At 40.1% G+C, this 20,799-nt stretch overlaps 2 protein-coding genes across 2 annotated transcripts; both read left to right on the top strand.

The window, feature by feature from the left end:
* The first annotated feature begins 234 nt into the window (after positions 1-234).
* On the top strand, positions 235-1,235 carry LOC125929117 (olfactory receptor 7A17-like). Its single transcript, XM_049640043.1, has one exon. It carries the CDS (start codon positions 235-237, stop codon positions 1,201-1,203), a length of 969 nt encoding a protein of 322 aa, XP_049496000.1. The 3' UTR covers positions 1,204-1,235.
* Positions 1,236-14,206: 12,971 nt separating this feature from the next.
* Positions 14,207-15,177, top strand: LOC125929115 (olfactory receptor-like protein OLF4). Its single transcript, XM_049640041.1, has one exon. The coding sequence runs from the start codon at positions 14,207-14,209 to the stop codon at positions 15,173-15,175; it is 969 nt and encodes a 322-aa protein (XP_049495998.1). The 3' UTR covers positions 15,176-15,177.
* The last annotated feature ends 5,622 nt before the right edge of the window (positions 15,178-20,799 follow it).

Raw genomic sequence — 20,799 nt, 5'->3', positions numbered from 1 at the left:
CTTTGAATAATTGTTTTGATTCAGAACAAGAATTGCAAACAGTTTCAGACTCATGGAAAACATGGAACATTCAGATTCTCTGAAATTTTCTGGTACCTATTCAAGAATGGTAGGGAATGTATAATAATTAATGGGTGAAGTATGTTGAAAACACAGCATTTCTTTCGATTCTGTGATCACTGCCTGTGCCTTTACAATGCTTTTGTCTCTGTTCCAGCTGTTTTCACCAGACACATGGAAGGAAGAAATCAAACCCGTGTTACAGAATTTATCCTCTTGGGACTCTCAGATGAGGGGGAGCTGCAGTCACTGCTCTTTTGGCCGTTCCTGTCCATGTACCTGGTCACCCTCACTGGGAACCTGCTCATGATCCTGGCCATTATCACGGACTCCCGCCTCCACACGCCCATGTACTTCTTCCTCTCCAACCTGTCCTTTTCAGACATCTGTTTCACCTCCACCACCGTCCCAAAGATGCTGCTGAACATCCAGACGCAGAGCAAAGTGATCACCTATGAAGGCTGCCTCAGCCAGATGTACTTTTTCATGCTTTTTGGAGTACTAGACACCTTCCTCTTGACCGTGATGGCCTATGACCGGTTTGTGGCCATCTGTCACCCACTGCACTACATGGTCATCATGAATCCCAAGTTCTGTGGCATCTTGCTCTTGGGATCCTGGGTATTGAGTATTTTTAACTCTCTATTACATGACTTACTGATTTTGCGACTCTCTTTTTGCACAGATCTGGAAATCCTTCACTTTTTCTGTGAACTTAATCAGGCGATCCAACTTGCTTGCTCTGATACCTTCCTCAATGACCTGATGATCTATCTCACAAGTGGACTTCTGGGTGTTGTCCCACTCACTGGCATCCTTTCCTCTTACTCTAGAATTGTCACTTCCATTTTGAGAATTTCATCAGTGAGGGGCAAGTATAAAGCATTTTCCACGTGTGGGTCTCACCTCTCAGTGGTCTCTTTGTTCTATGGTACAAGCCTTGGGGTGTATCTGAGTTCTGCTGCTGCACAAAACTCCAGGACAAGTGCCATAGCCTCATTCATGTACACAGTGGTGACACCCATGCTGAACCCCTTCATCTATGGCCTGAGGAACAGAGACATCAAGCAAGCCCTGGGAAAGCCCTTTAGCAGAGGGACGTTCTCAGCATATAAGATGCTTTGTTTCAGGATAAAGACTTGAGTAACACGCTCCAAACCCTCGAAAACCTAGATCATGATATTTGTATCAGTTCATAGATTGACAAACTGCAGTCTATCTTTTTACAGTATTTGATTGATAGAAGTTTTTCATACATTACGAGCAACTATTTCTTCTGTCATTTTTAGTGTTTATTTATTTATTTTGAGAAAGAGAGAAGGAATGGGTGTGGAGGGACAGAGGGGTTGAAGGAATATCCCAAGCCACATCTATCCTATCAGCACAGAGCCTGAAGTGGGCTCAACGCCACAATTTGTAAGATCTTGACCTGAACCAAATCAAGAGTTGGACACTTAACTGACTGAGCCACCCATGCACCCCTGCCATAAAATATTTAATAAAGGAAATTGGGTGCATATTAAATGACAGGAAAAGGCAAAGGAATGAGGGTATGCTGTTATTCCTGCCAGGTGAAGGCATCTACCCCCTTAGATTATCTACTTTAGGAAAAAGGAAATTTGTTATACCCAAGTCATACCAAGTATGAAAGTTTATGTTAAACACTCTAGGAAAAGGTCATATCTGGAACTGGAATCAACATGAAATTAACTCTATAACAACTCATATTTAGTCTGCAAGATCTAATTTTCTTCAACACAGTTGAAAACAGAACTTCATTGAGGATAAAAATAGAAATCACAACCCATGATTCTTCAATTACTTTGTCACTGATCTACGTGATTCCCCTCGGCAGGCATTACTGGATTTCTACTAATGTTTTGATAGGCGGGACCATCCTCAGGATATATTCCTTGTCAGTTCCTACCATAATAGTCCTCATTTATAGATCACAAAAGCAAGGTGGGTATTCTGTCAGTGGCCAACTTTGTCATTTCTAAATATGCATCTCAGAAAGTGGGTATGAATAACAGAATAAATCTGTGGACTTGCCATGGTCTTTGTGAGACAGAGTAAGTGAACTCCTTCATTCACCACGCAACCTTTATGCCACCACTTTGATTGGGAAGCTGCAATGGCATTTTGCTTTAGTGTTAGAGCCAGAATCCAGTTTTCAAAAAAAAAAAATGATCTTAGTATTTTCCTTTTTACCCCGTTCACTCTTTTCCAGGTAGAAGGCCACAGGTCTTTTGAATTCTAGCATTTTGGTCAATGTTAACTCTTGCTAAGAAAAAAAAGAGAGAGAATGCACAGAAGGGAGGGAGAAACAAAGGAGTGATGGAAGAAGGGAATAAAGAAAAATAGAAAGAATGAAAGAATGAGAAACAAGTGGAAGCCAATTTCTATGGAATAAATAGTCCCTATATGACCATTAAGTGAACAATGTGCTGTCACTAAGGCAGGAACAGAATGGCAGTGTCGTACAGCTGGCATTCATGAAACATTAGGAACCTGCTGCTTCACGTCACTGCCTTTGGGTAAGGTTAGGAGGAAAATGTTGATCATAATGCATGGTGGTTTTAGAAGTCCATCCTCAACAGGGGTGGGCCCTGGGTCACTGAAAAGTCTCAGGTCTGACAATCAAGTGAGAGATTGTGACTCTTCATTTGGGTGATTCATGTCAAGCCTCCTCACCTCGGAACTAGAGTTGTTTTTCTTTTAAGTTTATTTATTTATTTTGAGAGAGACAGAGAAACCTAGAGTGGGGAAGGGGCAGAGAGAGATGGAGAGAGGGAATCCCAAGAAGGCTCCATGCTGCCAATGCAGAGCATGACCTGGGGCTCGAGCCCATGAACCATGAGATCATGACCTGAGCCAAAATCAAGAGTCTGCCGCTTAACTGACTGAGCCACCCAGGCACCCCGAACTAGAGTTTTTATATGTACATAGATTGTTAGGTCTTTGAAAATTCTATTTTATGCATCCAAATACCATGATCAATCGCCTTTTCCAAAGATCCCAGTGGCTTAATGTGTTGGCAAGAATAAGCTGGCTGTCCTGCTTATCACATTAATGCCTCTGATGGCCACGTGAGTCACATATGGTGTTCGCAGTTCCGGACCACATTCTGTCTCCTGGGGTCAGAAGGAACTCATCTCAACTTCAGCAGCTCCCATCTTAGCTCTATCATACGTGGAAAACCACTACACAGCTGCTGTACTCCTCACAAATTCTTTTCTCAATCTCTTGGTGAATGTGATGACCTTTGAACCCATCTGGAGTGATATTTGGGTAGCGAGTGATTGTGCAAACATGAGAGATCTAATGCCACATTCCTGTTGGCTTGTACCTTGCTTTCCTTGTTATATATAGCTCTGTATAGCGGTACATAGTTCTCTCCCTCTCTCTATCTATATATAGATAGATAGATTAGATAACTAGATTATCTAATTTGTTGGCGTACAATGTTTCATAACATTCTCTTATGTTCATTTTTCTATGGTCCACACTAATGTCCACACTTTTATCTCTTACTTCAGTAACTTATGTCTACTCTCTTCACTTCATTTCAGTTTATCTTAACTTCTGTTATTTTTATTATTGTTCTCAACAAACCAACTTTTCATTTCATTGATTTTCTTTCTTGTTTTACTGGTTTATATTTTTCTTATCACAAATCATTATTATTTCCTATATGCATACACATATATACTGTATAATAACATACTTAGGACCCTGAACTGCTTTTAGAACAGGCCATCACTGAATCCACACTTCAGTCAACTAAGCGATAAAAATATATTTAAATATGCTCATTTGTTCAAGCTGCCATATGGACCTGGGTTTCTGATAATCACTCCATCAAAATATTTGGTTTGCTCAAAAATTCCTTTCCATATTCCATCAAGCATGATCAGTAGAATTCATTCTGTTGTGCATTCATTACATTTTTATTAAAAAATTAGAAAAATCTCACAACTACTTGGATACCTTAATTTCCATCATATATATATATATATATATATATATATATATAAACACATTCTTTCTGTTGCTTCATTATTAGTTTATAAGAATGCAACTGATTTCTGTACATTAATTTTGTATCCTGCGACTTTGTTGAATTCATGTATCAGTTCTAGCAGACTTTTGGTACAGTCTATCGGGTTTTCCATGTACAATAGCATGTCATCTATAAAAATGAAAGCTTGACTTCATCTTTGCCAATTTTGATGCCTTTGATTTCCTTTTGTTGTCTGATTGCTGATGCTAGCACTTCCAACACTATGTTAAACAACAGCAGTGAGAGTGGACATCCCTGTCGTGTTCCTGATCTCAGGGGGAAGGCTATCAGTTTTTCACCATTGAGGATGATATTAGCTGTGGGCTTTTCATAAATGGCTTTTATGATGTTTAAGTATGTTCCTTCTATCCCGACTTTCTTGAGGGTTTTTATTAAGAAAGGATGCTGAATTTTGTCAAATGCTTTTTCTGCATCAATTGATAGGATCATATGGTTCTTTTCTTTTATTCGTGTGATGTATCACATTGATTGATTTGAGAATGTTGAACCAGCCCTGCATCCCAGGAATGAATCCCACTTGATCATGGTGAATAATTCTTTTTATTCGCTGTTGAATTCGATTTGCTAGTATCTTATTGAGAATTTTTGCATCTATATTCATCATGGATATTGGCCTGTATTTGTGGATCACTAATTCAAGTATAAAGTGCTAAAGACTGGAACTAGGGGTTTCTGAGGGAAACAAAAGCAAAAATGAACTATTGGGACTTAATCAAGATAAAATCTTCTGCATAGTGAAGGAAACAACCAACAAAACTAAAAGGCAACTGACAGAATGGGAGAAGATATTTGCAAATGACATATTGGATAAAGGACTAGTATCCAAAATATATAAAGAATTTATCAACAGACCCATAACCAGCGAAGAAATTGAATCAGTCATCAAAAATCTCCCAACAAATAAGAGTCCAGGACCAGATGGCTTCCCAGGGGAGTTCTACCAGACATTTAAAGCAGAGATAATACCTATCCTTCTCAAGCTATTACAAAAAATAGAAAGGGAAGGAAAACTTCCAGACTCATTCTATGAAGCCAGTATTACATTGATTCCTAAACCAGACAGACACCCAGTAAAAAAAGAGAACTACAGGCCAATATCCCTGATGAATATGGATGCAAAAATTCTCATTAAGATACTAGCAAATCGAATTCAACAGCATATGAAAAGAAGTATTCACCATGATCAAGTGGGATTCATTCCTGGGATGCAGGGCTGGTTCAACATTCGCAAATCAATCAATGTGATACATCACATTAATAAAAGAAAAGAACCATATGATCCTGTTGATCAATGCAGATAAGGCATTTGACAAAATTCAGCATCCTTTCTTAATAAAAACCCTCGAGAAAGTCGGGATAGAAGGAACATACTTAAACATCATAAAAGCCATTTATGAAAATCCCACAGCTAACATCATCTTCAATGGGGAAAAACTGAGAGCTTTTCCCCTGAGATCAGGAACACGACAGGGATGTCCACTCTCACTGCTGTTGTTTAACATAGTGTTGGAAGTGCTAGCATTAGCAATCAGACAACAAAAGGAAATCAAAGGCATCAAAATTGGCAAAGATGAAGTCAAGCTTTCACTTTTTGCAGATGACATCATATTATACATGGAAAATCCGATAGACTCTACCAAAAGTCTGCTAGAACTGATACACGAATTTAGCAAAGTTGCAGGATACAAAATCAATGTACAGAAATCAGTTGCATTCTTATAAACTAATAATGAAGCAACAGAAAGACAAATAAATAAACTGATCCCATTCACAATTGCACCAAGAAGCATAAAATACCTAGGGATAAACCTAACCAAAGATGTAAAAGATCTGTACGCTGAAAACTACAGAAAGCTTATGAAGGAAATTGAAGAAGATATAAAGAAATGGAAAAACATTCCGTGCTCATGGATTGGAAGAATAAATATTGTCAAAATGTCAATACTACCCAAAGCTATCTACACATTCAATGCAATCCCAATCAAAATTGCAGCAGCATTCTTCTCGAAGCTAGAGCAAGCAATCCTAAAATTCATATGGAACCACAAAAGGCCCCGAATAGCCAAAGTAATTTTGAAGAAGAAGATCAAAGCAGGAGGCATCACAATCCCAGACTTTAGCCTCTACTACAAAGCTGTAATCATCAAGACAGCATGGTATTGGCACAAAAACAGACACACAGACCAATGGAATAGAATAGAAACCCCAGAATTAGACCCACAAAAGTATGGCCAACTTATCTTTGACAAAGCAGGAAAGAATATCCAATGGACAAAAGGCAGTCTCTTTAACAAATGGTGCTGGGAGAACGGGACAGCAACATGCAGAAGGTTGAAACTAGACCACTTTCTCACACCATTCACAAAAATAAACTCAAAATGGACGAAGGACCTGAATGTGAGACAGGAACCATCAAAACCCTAGAGGAGAAAGCAGGAAAAGACCTCTCTGACCTCAGCCATAGCAATTTCTTACTTGACACATCCCCAAAGGCAAGGGAAATAAAAGCAAAAATGAACACTGGGACCTTATGAAGATTAAAAGCTTCTGCACAGCAAAGGAAACAACCAACAAAACTAAAAGGCAACCAACGGAATGGGAAAAGATATTTGCAAATGACATATCGGACAAAGGGCTAGTATCCAAAATCTATAAAGAGCTCATCAAACTCCACACCCAAAAAACAAATAATCCAGTGAAGAAATGGGCAGAAAACATGAATAGACACTTCTCTAAAGAAGACATCCAGATGGCCAACAGGCACATGAAAAGATGCTCAACGTCACTCCTCATCAGGGAAATACAAATCAAAACCACACTCAGATATCACCTCACTCCAGTCAGAGTGGCCAAAATGAACAAATCAGGAGACCATAGATGCTGGAGAGGATGTGGAGAAATGGGAACCCTCTTGCACTGTTGGTGGGAATGCAAACTGGTGCAGCCACTCTGGAAAATGGTGTGGAGGTTCCTTGAAAAATTAAAAATAGATCTGCCCTATGACCCAGCAATAGCACTGCTAAGAATTTACCCAAGGGATACAGGAGTGCTGATGCATTGGGGCACTTGTACCCCAATGTTTATAGCAACACTCTCAGCAATGGCCAAATGATGGAAAGAGCCTAAATGTACATCAACTGATGAATGGATAAAGAAATTGTGGTTTATATACACAATGGGGTACTACGTGACAATGAGAAAGAATGAAATATGGCCCTTTGTAGCAACGTGGAAGGAACTGGAGAGTGTTATGCTAAGTGAAATAAGCCATACAGAGAAAGACAGATACCATATGTTTTCACTCTTATGTGGATCCTGAGAAACTTAACAGAAACCCATGGGGGAGGGGAAGGAAAAAAAAAAGAGGTTAGAGTGGGAGAGAGCCAAAGCATAAGAGACTCTTAAAAACCAAAAACAAACTGAGGGTTCATGGGGGGTGGAAGCGAGGGGAGGGTGGGTGATGGGTGTTGAGGAGGGCACCTTTTGGGATGAGCACTGGGTGTTGTATGGAAACCAATTTGACAATAAATTTCATATATTGAGAAAAACAAAAAATAAAAAAAAAACAAAAAACAAAACAAAAAAAAGAATTTATCAAACTCAACAACCAAAAAATAAATAATCCAGTTAAGAAATGAGCAGAAGACATGAACAGACACTTCTCCAAAGAACACATCCAGATGGCTAACAGACACATGGAAAAACATTCAGTATCACTCATCATCAGGGAATGCAAAGCCATAATGAAATCAAAGCCATAATGAAATATGAGCTCACAACTATCAGAATGGCTAAAATTAACAACTCAGATAACAACAATGATGGTGAGGATGCAGAGAAAAGGGAACCTTCTCACACTGATGGTGGGAATGCAAACTGGTGCACCCACTCAGGGAAACAGTGTTAAAGATAAAACGACCTTATGATCCAGCAATTGTACTACTAGGTATTTACCCAAAGGATACCAAAAAAAAATACAGATTCGAAGGGGCACATGCATCCCAATATTTATAGCAGCATTATCAATAATAGGCAAATTATGGAAACAGCCCAAATATCTTTCAACCAATGAGTAGATAAAGAACATGGTGTGTGTGTGTGTGTGTGTGTGTGTGTGTGTGTGTGTGTATGTATATATATACATATTATGTATGCACATAATATGTATATATATACATACACAAATCCATATTTTTTAGGAAGAAAAGGTGAACATTAGTCAAATGACAAAGAAGAATTCCCTTCCAACCCATGGCTGAAGGTGATGTGACTTTGAGAAATAGATCTAACCACAAAAGGCCAAAAGGTACAACAAGGAATAACAGAAAAGTGAAGACAGTTTAAAAATATGTATAAAAAGTGACTTATTAATTCAAACAATGTAGAAAAACTTTTACACTTAAAAAAATAAGAAGGGGGAGGAAAATATGACCAAATGATAGGTTTGAGCACACAAAATGTATTAACTTTCCTACTACCCTCTAATACATCTGTATATAAATAAAAGAACTGAATAGCAAACAGCAAAGTTGGTGGAAAACTCTAGTTCTCATGTTTGAAAAAATGCAATCAGAAACAGGAATAGAAACATTCCAAACCTACTGAACAAAACACAGAACTGGCACAGACAATTTGCAACAGAGAAAGTCAATGTCTAAGAAACACAGAAATATACTCATCCCGACCAGTAAAGAAATAACTGCCATGCAAAGCTTTTTAGTATATCCCTTTTCACCTATTAATTGTTTTTAATTGGTTGGAATACCCAGGAAGAAAAAGGACACTGAAATGTTTGTCTCATGATCCATAGGTCCAAATCTTTCTCACTATATGGAAACATACTCAAATTTTCTCTTGCTTAAAAATATTAAAAGGAACACCCTCACTTGACTGCATATCCCTCAGAGCTAATACCCTACTTCTCTATTCCTCTTAATTGCTAATATTCTTGGACTTGTTTTCTACTTTTACTGGGACCGTGTTGTGCCACCCATTACATTCTTTCATTACCACCAATTAATTCTCAACAATCTCCCCTGCATTGCTGATTTCAATGTTTACTTTCCTAAGATTTTAAATAAATATATTAATTAGTTAATCAAGCAAGCCAACAACCACAGTGTTGTTCCAGTGCTGAGCTAGGTTGTCTTGACTTTTATGTGGCTTCATGTAAATGTTCTCACCGTTCTATTCTCTCTGGCCCTGCCCTGCAGAACCTACTGTGTTTTTGGACTCACCTGCAGGGGGTCTCTGGGATCAACATCTCTGTGTGGAAGTCCGAATCCCTCCCTCTATAATTAATGATGGAGACTGAAGCTCTGTTCTCAAACAATACAGCGGGAGTCTGCTAGCCAGACCTAGGACTCCAAAAGAAATAAACGTGTCCCATTCAGCCCAAGGTTGCACACGCTGAGGGACAACAATGGAAGAGATATTTACAGCTCCTTATCTGTTCCTTAGGCATATTTCCCCCTTGTCGCTCCCACCCCTGAGCACACCATCCCCTATGGGACATTGCTCTACACAGATAAAATTTTTTCCTGTAGCTTCCCTGTTCCCAAGAGACCAGGTTACAAGTCAGGTGAATCTGGTTATTACTCTTCCCTGAACTCACCTGTCTCCCTAGCACCTCCTGGCACCTTAGCCCAACCCTGAGTTCAAGTTTTCTCCAAATCCAAGAATGAAGAGTTTTCCTACTAGGTTCCTTGGGTCTCCCAAATATTGATTCGTGATGGGACACAGCACTGATACCCCCAGAGGATTACTATTCCCGCCTTCAACAATGTGAAGAACTGTGTCCCTTTGACATAAAACCACGAGTACTACAGTCCTTGGCTCTCGCAACACTTTTGCCAAAACAGTTAAGTGTTCAATGCTTTGAAATTGAACATTAAATTGCCATCGAGTCAATTTAATTTATAATATATTTTGGTAACTAAAAGGTATATATTTAAGTATAGAACTTCAGTTTCATAAGAGGAAAGGGATTCTGGAGATGGACTGTGGCAATGGCTGCCCAACAATATGAGTGTATTTAATGCCGCTGAGCTGTGCACTTAGAAATGGTTAAGATGGGGGTGAAATAGGTGACAGGGATTGAGGAGGGCACTTGTCATGATGAGCACTGGGTGATGTATGGAATTGTTGAATCACTGTATTGTACACCTGTATCTATTATAACACTGTACATTAACTATACTGGAATTAAAAATGAAATAAAATAAGAAAAATATAGAGAGTGAATAACTAAGTGGTTAAAATGGCAAATCATATGTGACATGTATTATTAGCACAATAAAAAAATCTTTAACTAAAAAAATATATATTTGGAACTCATGCACATTGCCTTGATATTTATAACACCTTCTACCAGTTGACTTTAATTTTTTATACAAGTCCATTTGCCAAGGTCAGTACTCTTATGAGTCTCATTCCACATTTGCAGAATGGGGCTCAGAATGGTTGAGTGGTCTGCCCAATGTTGTGAACTGAGTAAGGGATGGGCTTTGATTGGAACTCCTTCAATGTGTTTACAGGCCTCTTGCTCTAACCTAATCATTCTCATCTAGAGATTTTGCCTCTTGGGAACACTTGGAAGGATCTAGTGAAATGTTTGGTTGTCAGAACTGGGCAGATGCAATTGCCCCCCCTAGACAGTTCAGGCCAGGAATGATGCACAGCATCTACTGTTCCCAGGACACGTTCATCACAAAGAATTATCCACTACAAATGTCAACAATGTGAAGGTTGAGCAACACTACACTAGACCAGCACTTCTCCAAATTCAGTATATATGAGAATTATTTGGTTATCTTACCCAAATGCAGATTCTGATTGGGCAGGGCTCACGTGGGCCCAGCAATTCTGTATTTGGATCTAGCTCCCAGTTGTTGATGCCACAGGTCCCGGTCCATGGCCACTCTTTAAGCCTCAAGGCTGTGGTCCATACAACTCAGTAACAAAAAAAATCTGATTTAAAATTGCACAGAGGAACTGAATAAACAGTGCACAGCTCCACGTTCAAGGAGCATGATGCAGGGCTAAATCCAGGACCATGAGAACATGACCTGAGCCAAAAATCAAGAGTCAGACACTCATAAGACTGAGCCACTCGGGCACCCCTCAAGGAGAGTTTTTATATGCAGTTGTCTGAACTAAACCAAAATAAAACAGTTACCATGAATGTATTCTTCAAATAGAAGAATAAATGCCAAGAACAATCAGTAGCAGATTGGGATAATTGTCCTTATTTCTGTTCACTTTGATGACTGGATCAGTTAGCTATTGCTGCATAACAAGCCATCCTAAAAGAAAACAGTTTAATCTAATGTCCTTATTACCAAATGATATTGTATGTTGGGAGTTTGTTCTGAGCTGTGCTTGTCTCCTCGTGGGTCTATAGTCAGCCGTGAGTCTCTACCTTGTGTTTCTAAGGCTCGTCCATGATGTCATGTGTGACTATGGTGCTCTTTTCTCTTGAACCAATATATGATCAGCTAACTATTTCTGTATGTATTATTATCTCCTACAGTGGAGTTTATGAGGAAGGAGTAATCAACACTGGATTCACGTGGTTATAATATGATCTATTGGGAACACAGAATCTCTAGGAAAACACTTCTTTGTGTCCAGACCAGTGTCCCCCAGGGAAATCATGTGCTCTGTGTTGGAGAAGCAGGAGGGAAATGTGCCTCAAGAACAGACAAAGGAGACTATAAATATCTCCTGTGTGCTGTCCCTCTGCCTGTGCCACCTTGGGCTGATGGGACCTGGCTGTTGCTTCCAGAGTCTGTAGCTTGGCTAGAAGACTCATGCTAGCCTCCTTCCTGCCATCCTGTGTGGGGACAGAGCTTAGTCACCATCAGTAACCATCCAGAAAGGAATTCAGACTTCCACACAGATACCTCTCCCTCAGAGTTCCCAAACAGGTGAGTCCAGGAGCCTGGCAGGTCCGGCAGGAAAGGGTCAGAGAGACTCGAAGTCAGGTGCATTTACCTGAGGTCACCACATGGCCACCAGCCTAGCCCAGAACGCTGAGATCTCTATGGTCATTTGCTTGCCTGACCATGTCATTCTGAAAAACTGCAGTGAACAAGGTCAGAGAGGGCCCTGTTCCTTTGGTACTTGCCTTCTATGGTGGAATCACAGTAGAATGAAATAAGTGTGTGGTATAAGAGCCTCAGGCAGAAATCCTATGAAGACAGTGATTTAGAGCCAGAATGGTTGTCGTAGTACGTGCAGAATTTTGTAGAGAAAGTTCTGAACAGACCTTACAGTGTTGTGCAAAGACCAGAAACAGGACCAGAGTGTGCCCACTGCTATTGTCAAAAAAGAGATCACAACGCAAAGTCCAGGAAAAATGAAGAAAAGATGCCACATCTGAAAAGTGAAAGGGACTTGTCCACCTTCTCTAAGATCACAGGACATCCAATTGAAAAAGGCACAGAAAAAAAAAAAGTCCTCTACTGATTCATTATAACCTGCCCAACTTTTGCTGTGCTTTGCATATTTCCTTTGCTGAAGTGTTGATTTATTCCTTGGCACAGGTTTCTCTTGAAACATTCACTCTGTAAGGTGAGCAACGCCCTGAAGTTCCCACTAATTTTGTCTTCTGACTGAATTTAAGTTTCCTCCTTATTATTTTTGCTGGGCATCAGGGAGGTAACAAGACTTGGAATGTTGTCAGAACCAGGGATGCACTTTCTTCTTCATGGACACTTAGGTTTCAGCGACTACCTGAACCATTAGATCTTTTGTGCCACTTCTATTCCATTTCCCTCTCTTGCCTCTCTCTCTCTCTCTCTCTCTCTCTCTCTCTCTCTGTGTGTGTGTGTGTGTGTGTGTGTGTGTGTGATTTTGAGCAGATTGTTTGTGTTTCATTAAATACAGGATGGAATATGAGCATGCCAGTCTGACTTGTCAATTTTATTTGTCCATGGGAAACATGAGCATTGGAATTCAGGTACAATTCTACATTGTTTGGGGGAATTATAATGGACCTGGCCAGCTTGAGTTACAGCCACTCCGACTTTAATCATTGGGGCTGGGGGTCAGAAGTCAGGCTAAGAGCACAGCCCAGGGAGCAATGATTTGGTGTGTGTGTGTGTGTGTGTGTGTGTGTGTGTGTGCGTGTGTGGGTGCCTCGTGGAGTGAGATCCATCCTCAGAGCGGGGGGTATATTAGACATGGTCTAATATATTCTAAGGTGATTCTTGTAATACAGAGGCCAGAACTAAACCAACACGTGGCATTCAGGAGGGCTCTATGTCAATTTACAGAACACTTTTGCAAGTAGATTCTAAAATACAAGCAGTGTATACCGTGGGCGAGTGACTCCTTTCTCTTGAAGGTTAACCAGCAGTGAGGGCACCTATTTCCTTGAAATTGCCTGATACCACATCTGATCTCTCTCCTTTTCCTTCCCCTTCCCACACATGCTACCTATTTTGGATTGAACAGCTCATAGTATCATCCTCAGAGTCTTTGCAGAGACCATTCCCTCGGCCAGCACACACTTCCCCAGACATGCTCGTGGCTCCCGCCTTCCTTTCCCTGAGGTCTCCGTTCAGATGTCGCCTTGTTCACTGTTCTTGACTGAACACCAATTACAAAATAACACTTGTATCCACACTCTCTTTTATACCTACTCTTGTTCTCTTCACAGCACTTGACACCCTCTGATGTCCTATTAATATTTTGATTTGTTTCTATTCAGTCTCCATCACTGCATCATAGTGGCTGTTGGTTTTCAGTTTCCTGTGCTCATTGTCTAGACAACACCCGGAACATGTTTGACACTCAGTACATATTCTTCGAATGCATGAAAGATATTCTTGGTAAAACAGTAAAATGCAAGACATCTGTTGGGGAATGCAGAGAAAGGGACTGAAATGCCTAATCAAAGATGAAATGAGAAGGAATCCCTTCAAGGGGGCAGTCAATACACAAGATACTGAATTTACTTTCTTGACTGCACAATATAAATTGAACCCTTTCAACTATGGGAGTAATGCCTTCAGGTGAAAATTGATGATATCTTTTTCCGGGGGCCAGTTCAACCTCATGGAACCAGGAAATGATACACAACTATTAGAATTTCTGCTTCTGGGATTTTCAGAGGGACCAGAACTTCAGTCCCTCATATTTGGGCTTTTCCTCTCCATGTACCTGATCACTGTGTTTGGGAACCTGCTCATCATCCTGGTTGTCAGCTCTGACTCCCACCTCCACACCCCCATGTACTTCTTCCTGGCCAACCTGTCCTTTGTAGACATCTGCTTCACCTCCACCACCGTCCCGAAGATGCTCTGGAACATCCAGACACAGAGCAAAATCATAACCTATGAGGACTGCATCACCCAGATGAACTTTTTCTTAATCTTTTCAGTGCTGGACATCTATCTCCTGGCTGTGATGGCCTATGACAGGTTTGTGGCCATCTGCCACCCCCTGCAATACACGGTCATCATGAACCCCCGGCTCTGTGGGCTGCTGGTCCTGGTGTCCTGGATCACGAGTGTCCTGCATTCCTTGTTGCAAACTTCAATGGTGTTGCGGCTGTCCTTCTGTACAGAAGTAGAAATCCCCCACTTTTTATGTGAACTCAATCAGTTGATCCAACTTGCCTGTTCTGACACCTTTCTTAATAACGTGGTGATGTATCTTGCAGCTGTGCTGCTGGCTGGTGGTCCCCTCGTTGGGATCCTTTACTCTTACTCCAAGATAGTTTCCTCCATACGTGGGATCTCCTCAGCTCAGGACAAGTATAAAGCGTTTTCCACTTGTGCATCTCACCTCTCCGTTGTCTCTCTATTTTATTGTACTGGTCTGGGAGTGTACCTCAGCTCTGCTGCTACCCAGAGCTCCCACTCAAGTGCCACAGCCTCGGTGATGTACACGGTGGTCACACCCATGCTGAACCCCTTCATCTACAGCCTGAGGAACAGAGACATAAAGGGGGCTCTGAGGAGATTCTCTGCAATGGCAGTTAGAAAAGGTCCAGTTGTCCTGCGGTTGAAGAATTTCCCATGATTTCAGTCCTCAAAGACTTTGAGTCAGAAGGTGTGACCTTTTTAAAGCAAATTGTGGACATAGAATTTGCTTTCATTAACTCCCTGTAATTTTTATTTTTTCAGTACAGTACAATGTAGTTACTCATTTTATTAATTTTTTTTTACCTCTCTCTGATATCCAACCATCTTCCCTTTATTTTCTTCTGTTATTTCTAAGTTGATTCCCAATCCGTTTTATGAAAAAATTAGCAATTCCTATTTATCTCTTGGAACTGCTTGGATTTCTTATGAATAATTTCTCCTCCAATGACAAAAATCACCCCATGCAATGTCTGTAGTTTTCCTAAAAAAGTAGTCATTTGTTACCGCTCTGATGGAAAAAAATTCAATCTGGCAATAGGTCATTTGTATTCTATTCTATTCTATTCTATTCTATTCTGAGACCACAGTTTTTCACTTTATGTCTGTCATTCGTTTGTAAATCACTAACTTAACTGCTCTTCCTGGTTAACATATTAGCATATTTTATAACAGGCCATTGGTTTTATTCCCCTAATTAGGATTCTGTTCTCTTCTCAGGTTCTATGTCCCCAGGGCTTACATTAGTCACTGGCAAAACTGATTATCAAATACATGTCTATTAGTGGAGTCTACGGAAACAGGAATTCAAATAAATAGAATGACTTAATATAGCTTTGGAGTCAAAGATGACGTCGAATATGATAAAGCAAACTTTAAAGTGTCCTTTGTATTACTAGGCACTACATTTTCTTTTCAAGTACATCTCTCAATCAAGTATGGTGCACCAGTGGCCGTGTTTAAGGGGATTTATTTACTGGGGTGAATAACTGGTTAAGGTGTTACAGTCAAAAGACATAAATAAAAACCATAAAATGTTGCTGAAAGAAATTAAAGAGGACATCAATAAATGGGATGGCATTCTGTGCTCATGCTTGGAAATTTTTAATTTAAAATTTAATTTTAGGATGGCTTTTTAAAAACTTTTCCCAAAAAAACCCCTTTTTGTTATTTTCATATTGTCATTGAATTTGTAGATATTTGGGGTAGTATTGCCATCTTAACAACGTTAAATTTAAATTTAAATTTTCTCCAACAAAGGACCACGGCTTTGCTCTCAGTCTGGGCTCCACATCCAGGACCCGCGGCATCAACACCACCAGGGAGCTTGTTAGAGAAGCAGGGTCCTCGGGGCCCCTGGAGACCTGAGGAATCAGAATTTGCATTTCAACTACAGTCCCTGGTGAATTGCGTGCACACTGAGGTTGGAAAAGCCTCAGTGGGGAACAGGTTTTCTCACCTTCTCACGGTTGGCCTTTAGACATAGATAATTATTGTTGTTGGGTGCTGTCCTGTGAAGGAAGGTACTCAGCAGAATCCCTTCAGACATGGCCAAATGTCCCAAGAGCAACTCCGGTTGGGAACCGCTTCCCAGAGTTTCAGAACTGGAAGCATCCCGAGATAATTCCAATTAAGACTACATCCCTGCTTGGTTTATGCCTTTGAGCAGAACATTAAATTCCTCTGAGACCCATTTAGACAATAGAGAATAGAGCTGATGAAAGCATGACTTCATTGATAATACTTTTGTGAAAATTAAATCATAGAATCGCTTTAGTGTGCTAAGCTAGCCTATGCTGCAGAAAATCTAAATGTATCTCTTACAATTAAAATACACTTCATCATGAGGGAGTAAACAACAGTTCTTAACTTGTGATCTAACTATTAAATTCCTAATTGTTTTGGCTAAACTATCATGAAGCTAAGGAGTATAGTACCCAAGGGTTTTTTGTTTGTTTGTTTTATGTTTATTTTTGAAGGATAGAGAGACAGAGCATGAGCAGGGGAGGGGCAGAGAGAGAGGGAGACACAGAATCCCAAGCAGGCTCCAGGCTCTGAGCTGTCAGCACAGAGCCTGACATGGGGCTCGAACTCAAAAGCTGTGAGATCATGACCCAAGCCAAAGTCGTATGCTCAACCGACTGAGCCACCCAGGTGCCCAGTACCCAAGGTTTTATACCACAGGATCAAATTTCTCCCCTCTGCTGAAGAAGGAAATAGTAATTTTCTAGAGACATCAGGGATTGTGTCCCCACCGTAAATCAATGTTTTGAAAACCTAAGGGAACTAATCAGATGAGTTCCTCAGTATTAGATTTTTGGGAAAACTTGAAGTCAGGGTTGTGATGAGGTGCTGGGAGGTGTGGACCTCCGGAAAGTAGGAGATTAATGGAGAAGAAGGAATCAAAACTGAATTCACCTGGATTAGCACAGTGTCCTAGGATCAGAGAGAGAACCAGCAGGAAAATTTCCCATTGTGTCTGGATCATTGCCCCATAGGGAGATCATGTGCTTACAGGTTAGAGTAAAAGCTGCTTAATGAGCAGACATAGGGAGCTGTAAATATCTCCTCTGTAGTCCTACAGTGTGTGCAACTTTGGGCTGCACAGGACATTGTTCTTTCTTTGGAGTCCCAAGTCTGGCTGGGAGACCAGCACCTGACCCCTTCCTGCCATCTTGTGGGGACAGAGCTTCAGTCCCCAATATCAACCACCCAGGGAGTCCTCTCTTGGCTTTCTACATTCTTCCCTCACTGGACATAATTACTTCTGTTAAGTTTCTCAAGATCCACATATGAGTGAAAACATATGGTATCTGTCTTTCTCTTCTTGCTTTTGATTTAAAGTGAGAGACATCTGAGTCTTGCAATTGAATATGGATAGGCCATCATAGGATTATTAACTGACTTAATATCAATATTGCTGTGTCTTGGGGAACAGGAAGGCCTAAGGAGAGGGAAGGAGATGGGGAACAATCAAACAGTGGATTGGTCGAAATACATACCATTTATCCATTAAGTTTGCTGTCATATGTGTGTGGTTCATGAAACCTCAAAACAATGACAATAGTCACATTAGGATCACAGATCACCATAACAAATACAATAATAATAATAATAATAATGAAAAAATATGAAATATTGTAAGAATTTCCAAATTGTGATACAGAGACATGAAGTAAGCAGATATTGTTGGATAATTGGTGCCAATAGACTTTCTTCACACAGGCTTGCCACAAACCTTTAACATGTCTTTTAAAAAATGCCATATCTACGAAGTAAAGTGCAATAAAACAAGTCATGCCTGTTTGTGCTGTCATACATATGTCATATGATATTCAGAAGTCACACGTACAAATAGACATGAAATTCCAAGTCAATGACAAAGATGACTAGGTCAGAGTCAAGGTCAGGTGAACATGTTCTTTGGTAGATTACTGTCAACAAAACTAGAACCATTGTGTGATTTTCTGCACTATGGAGGAAAAGATCTAAGAAGTGTGAAAACATATCACTGAGGAATGGATTCAGCTGGGAATAGTAAATGAGAAGTAAAAAAACCTGTCCAAGGAGAAGCCATGTAAGACGTATCAGGGAGCAATATTAGCTCCCAGTGTTAGCTAGCTGATCGGGGTGATGTTAGCTAGTTGAAAGGGTTGAAAGAAATGTGCAAAGTGGGTAGAAACTCCAGCTGGATCTTTTTTGACTCTCTTTTCTGATTTTCCCCAGCATCACTAAAAAAGACAAGCAAAAACCTCCCAATCTGAGATTCTGGATTACAGAATTCACTTGAGGCAATTTAAGATGGTTTGGGCAGAGATAACGAATGCAATTGGCCTCAAGTATTAAAATTATTCCCTAACTCAGTCCTTCTAGATAGAGTACTGATTCTTTCCTTTCTTTTGTTCATTAATAAAAATGAAAGGATATTAAGATTCTAAAGCCAGAGTAAGGGAAATAGATTGCCAGCTGAGAGTCAAATGGCAAAATCAACAGTTATAATACAGCTGCTATAAATTCTGTACACCCTCACTCTGCTGAAAGTACATTTGTTCCCCCTCCATGCCCAACACAGAGCCTGATACACTTGAGCTGTGTAGTATAGACTGAATTGTGTCCCATTGAAATTCCTAGATTGAAGATCTAATCCCCAATGTGACTGTATTTGCAGATAGGATTTTTAGGAAGTGATAATGGTTAAGTGAAGTCATAAGGGTGGGGTACTAACCCAGTTGGGTTGGTGCCTTTATAAGAAGAGAAAGATCACTCTCTCTCTCTCTCTCTCTCTCTCTCTCTCTCTCTCTGTCTCTCACTATCTCTCTCTCTCTCTGTCCCCACATGAACCAAGGAAAGGCCAGTTGAAGACAATGCATGAGGGTGGCTTCCTACAAGTCAGTAAGAAGTCTGTCACCAGAACTCAATGATAATGGCACATGATCTTGCACTTCCATCCTTTATAACTGTGAGAAAATAAACTTCTGTGATCTAAGCTAACGTGTAGCACCCATTTGATGAATGAAGGAGGAGTACATTTCCCTTAGAGAAATTACCCAAATGTTCTTCAACTTCTGAAAAACGTGTATGGAAGTTTTTATGTAAGTCTTTGTCTTTTGATGAAAAGATTATATATGGTATAAGGCAGTAATATTCTATGTGCCCTGACTCTGGTTCTGAGTCCTGGGAGAAGCTTTTCTTGTCTCTTCAGAGCAATACTCCAGGAATAATTTTCTTTTTTGGTAGAGTATTATCCATATAAGTCATTCTTCTTGGACAGTCTTACCTAGAGCCTACGTGTAGGCTCCCCCAAGCCCCAATCATAGGGCTACCCAATCTATAAAAGATGATTTCTTCAACTGTGCTTATGAAGTGGGCATTAAAAGGAAACAAAAACTGCTTTTGTGAAAATGGTTTAAGACACAGGCCACTCAGAGAAGGTCTTTTAGGATGACTATTGTTTTAACTTGCCACCTTTGGACCAGTGTCCCTCAGAAATATTTTTAACTCAATGTGTTCACAAATGTATGCACCCATGTAAATATTAGTCCAGGAAAGACATCTTGATTATCTCACATATTGATTATCTTAAAGTTTCTGTGGGCTGGGAATCTGGGCATGGCTTAGCTAAATTCTCTGAATCATCATCTCTCAAAAAGCTACAATCCACCCATCAGAAGTGGTCAGGGTCTTGTGTGAAGGTTTGACTAGGGAAAGTTATATTTCTAAGTTTACATCGTTTTTAGAAGGATTCAATTTTCAGGAGCTCTTGGCCTGATGGCTCCATTTCTCCTGTAGATGTTTGCTGTAAAGCATGTAACCAGCAGGAATACTAGGCAATAAAAATGAACAAACGATTGATACATGCCACAAGTTGCCACATGGGACTCTCCAATATGGCAGCTTGCTTCATCAAGATGTGAAAGTTAAGAAGGCAATAGAGTCAGCTAGTAAGACAGAAGTCACAGTCTTTGAAAACCTAATCACAAAAATTATCTGTCACTTCTGCTGTACCCTATTTATTAGAAACAATTCGCTACATCAGTTTCACATTCAAGGCATGAATAACATGAGATGAAGACTACAGGAGACCATCTTAGAAGTCTGCCTACCACACTCATCATCTGGTCAACATTTGGTGTTGTCAAGTTGAAAATGCCACTTTAGCCACTTCAATGGCATCTGCAATGGCATCTTATTATACTTTGGTTTATATTTCTCTAAATGACTGATGATGAGCAATTTTTTATACATTTATTGGACATTCATATATATTTTATGTGAAATATCTCT

Source organism: Panthera uncia, chromosome A2 (genome assembly GCF_023721935.1).
Source record: "Panthera uncia isolate 11264 chromosome A2, Puncia_PCG_1.0, whole genome shotgun sequence".
NCBI lineage: Eukaryota > Metazoa > Chordata > Mammalia > Carnivora > Felidae > Panthera > Panthera uncia.
This window is presented reverse-complemented; position numbering and strand designations above follow the sequence as displayed.